This window comes from Thamnophis elegans, chromosome 2 (genome assembly GCF_009769535.1).
Source record: "Thamnophis elegans isolate rThaEle1 chromosome 2, rThaEle1.pri, whole genome shotgun sequence".
In the NCBI taxonomy this organism is placed as follows: domain Eukaryota; kingdom Metazoa; phylum Chordata; class Lepidosauria; order Squamata; family Colubridae; genus Thamnophis; species Thamnophis elegans.
Genome location: NC_045542.1, coordinates 162,829,503 through 162,832,714, shown reverse-complemented (window position 1 = coordinate 162,832,714; position 3,212 = coordinate 162,829,503). Strand labels below are relative to the sequence as shown.

General features: G+C 41.4%; 1 protein-coding gene across 1 annotated transcript; it reads left to right on the top strand.

Moving 5' to 3' along the window:
- Positions 1-254: 254 nt before the first annotated feature.
- On the top strand, positions 255-1,214 carry LOC116502521 (vomeronasal type-2 receptor 26-like). The gene has a single exon (XM_032208402.1). It carries the CDS (start codon positions 255-257, stop codon positions 1,212-1,214), a length of 960 nt encoding a protein of 319 aa, XP_032064293.1.
- Positions 1,215-3,212: the final 1,998 nt, after the last annotated feature.

Sequence of the window (3,212 nt, the reverse complement as noted above, 5' to 3'; positions counted from 1 at the left end):
CCCATACCTTCAGGACAGGGGTGGGTTCCTGCCAGTTCTAACCTCTTCTATAGAAGAGGTTCCACAAATCTACTGTGCCATTTAGAACTGGTTCCAGCTCCCTCCCCCTGCCCGTCCACACCATACTTGCCCTGCCCACCGCTCACTGATTGGCTGGCTCACCAATTGCCCCACCCACCTCTAAGAATCCTATCTAAACCTTAAAGTCTTAAAGCTGTATATTGTAATAGTAATATATTTGAGTTGCATTTGTCATGATCCCAGAGCTGCAGAAACGGATACATGCTAACCACTGTTTTTCAGATGTAGCGCATTGCAGCAGGTGTCCAGATGACCAGTATTCAAATAAAAAGCGAGATCAGTGTGTCCTCAAAACTATAAGCTTCTTGTCTTACAAAGAAATGTTGGGACTCCTCCTGGCTTCCTTTGTCCTTGCTTTGTCCCTAACCACTGTCTTTGTTCTGGGAATCTTCATTAAATACCGAGAAACTCCCATAGTCAAAGCCAACAACCGGGATCTCACCTACATTCTCCTGGTTTCCCTCCTCCTTTCTTTCTTGACCTCCCTTCTATTCATCGGTCAGCCCAACCAAGTGACCTGTTTTCTTCGACAAGCCACGTTCAGCATTGTTTTTTCTGTTGCTGTGTCCTCCTTGCTGGCCAAGACTGTTATGGTGGTGGTGGCTTTCTTGGCTACAAAGCCAGGGAGCAGGATGAGGAAGTGGCTCGGGAAGAGTCTGACCAACTTTATTGTATTTTCCTGCTCTGGTGTTCAGGTGGGCATCTGCTTCATGTGGCTTGGAATCTCTCCCCCATTTCCAGATTCTGACCTGCATTCCCAACCAGGACAGATCCTTTTGCAATGCAATGAAGGCTCAGTCACCATGTTCTACATTGCCCTTGGCTACATGGGCTTCCTGGCTGGGATTTGTTTCTTGGTGGCTTTCTTGGCCAGAAAGCTGCCAGGAACTTTCAATGAAGCCAAGTGGATCACCTTCAGCATGTTGGTCTTCTGCAGTGTTTGGGTCTCCTTTGTCCCCACATACCTGAGCACCAAAGGGAAATACATGGTGGCTGTGCAGATTTTCTCCATCCTGGCTTCCAGCTTGGGTTTGCTGGGCTGCATATTTATCCCCAAATGCTATATTATTATGCTGAGACCTGACCTGAACACAAAGGAGCAACTAATGATGAAAATTAAAGAGGCCTCTTAGTTTTTTTCTCTACTTTTGTAACTAGTTTATTTTAAATATGACAAAATAGCATAGATGTAAACTCATTTTGTGTTCTGTGGAATTTTCCTTCCTTTCTTTTGAATTATGAATTATGCTCACCAATGAAGGATAAACTCCAGTGTAAGTCAATCTTTGCCTCTTTTGAAAATCTTTTGAGGTTGTCTCTACTGGTTTTCCTGCAGAAGCCTCAAGCCCTTTGCCCTAGTTGAGACCTGTGGGGCTATGCAGTGGAAATGAATCCTAAAACTTAAGTTTTTTGATAACATGACTGTTAATGTTTAATAAAGTAAAAGGAGACCATACTGGTATCATTACTACATAAGTTACTTATCTTCTCTTCAATAACAAACAGAAATTTGTATTTTCCCCTTGCCCAATTACAATAATTCTAGTTTTCCACAATCAGCACCGTACCCTGGTGGGAGTCTTGCTTGGAACCTTGTCAAGAACTGATTAGAAACTGAAACAGAAGCAGTGCCTTATCCCAAATATAGCAATAACTTTTGGAAAAAGGGAAAGGTTGTTTGCTGCTTTATAGACTGTGAGAAAAATATCCCAGATATAATTTCTTCATACCCCCCAAAAGGCAAAGAAGCTATGGCAACAGAAAGCAGCTAATTTATTACACCTGCAGGTAGAATCCCAAGCAAATGAGAATCCCTACAAGGTACATAGGTGCACCTTAAATACACAAAATGTCGTATCATATGCATCATAACTTGGATACAAAAAAATACAATTGCGTGCAAAAAACACAAGTGCAAAGTACATGGAAATTCCCCAAATGTTCTGAAAGCATACGTGTCCAAAAGCCCCAAAGGACCTCGCTTTCCCAGAACTAAACAATAAGGTCATTACCGGCTTCCTGCAAAACATGTCCTGTTACTCCATGTTACAAAGAGAGGGATCAGCCTATTTTCTGATCAGGTCACCATAACTTTCTGATTCTGCTCCAACTTTTGATTTTCCAGAAAAGTACTTGCTGATCAGATATTCAAGATGGAATCTATCAGGTTCCTCAAATAACCTCATCTAATTTACCCCCAAAATCCAGATTTTTTACCTTTTTCTCTCATAGACATTAACACATTTGTTATAAGATAAGATAACCTCTATTGTCATTTACCGGTATGCTCCTGTATGCACAATGGCATACGTTAAAATGAAATTCTGATGCTCCACTCTTGAAGGAAGGAATGTCACCCACTGAACAATGTCACCATCCCAAGGATAGCAATAATAATATAGAAATAGCAGGAACACCAAAAATTTCAACATACAAAAATTACACAAAAGTGTATATTAATCACAGTCCATTTTGAATACATAGTGGAAAACGTTCTGAGAGGTAACAAGGTTGGTGCTATATGGAATAAAGCTGTTATACAATCTAATTTACGGGTGTCAAACCACAGCATTAAATTGCTGTCACATGATGTTTTGTGACCTTTTTCCCATTCGCACAGCTGTGGTGGGCATGGCCTGTGCATGACGCATCTGGCCTGTGAGTCGCCAGTTTGACACCCCTGATCTAGTTGTTCTGCTCCATTGCCACAAAAACTGATCCAGAAGGAAACAATGAAAACTGATCATGGAGAGGATGTGTAAAGACCTTGACACTACTACTCACCCCCAGTCAAGCAGCACTCATATGCCATGTCCTGAATTGATGGAAGTAAACTTCCCAGTAATCTTTTCCACCATATTCACCAATCTCTATATTTCCCTTCTGTCCGAAGCAGTAATATTTTCAAACCAAACAGTAGTACAATATGACAGGATGATCTCAATTGTCCTTCTATAGAAAGTTGTAATGACAGAAGAACTGTTTGACTGCTCTATCTCAGCATTGTCGTCCTGAATGAGGCCCACCACTTTTGTATCATCTACATACTTCATAGTATTGTTGGTAGCAAACCTTGCACAACAACCATGGTCAACAGGTTGAACAACATTGGACTTAGGACATGGCACTGA

Bases quoted from the DNA above. Each gene is read 5' to 3' on its own strand.
- LOC116502521 (XM_032208402.1), top strand. From the start codon at position 255: ATGATCCCAGAGCTGCAGAAACGGATACATGCTAACCACTGTTTTTCA.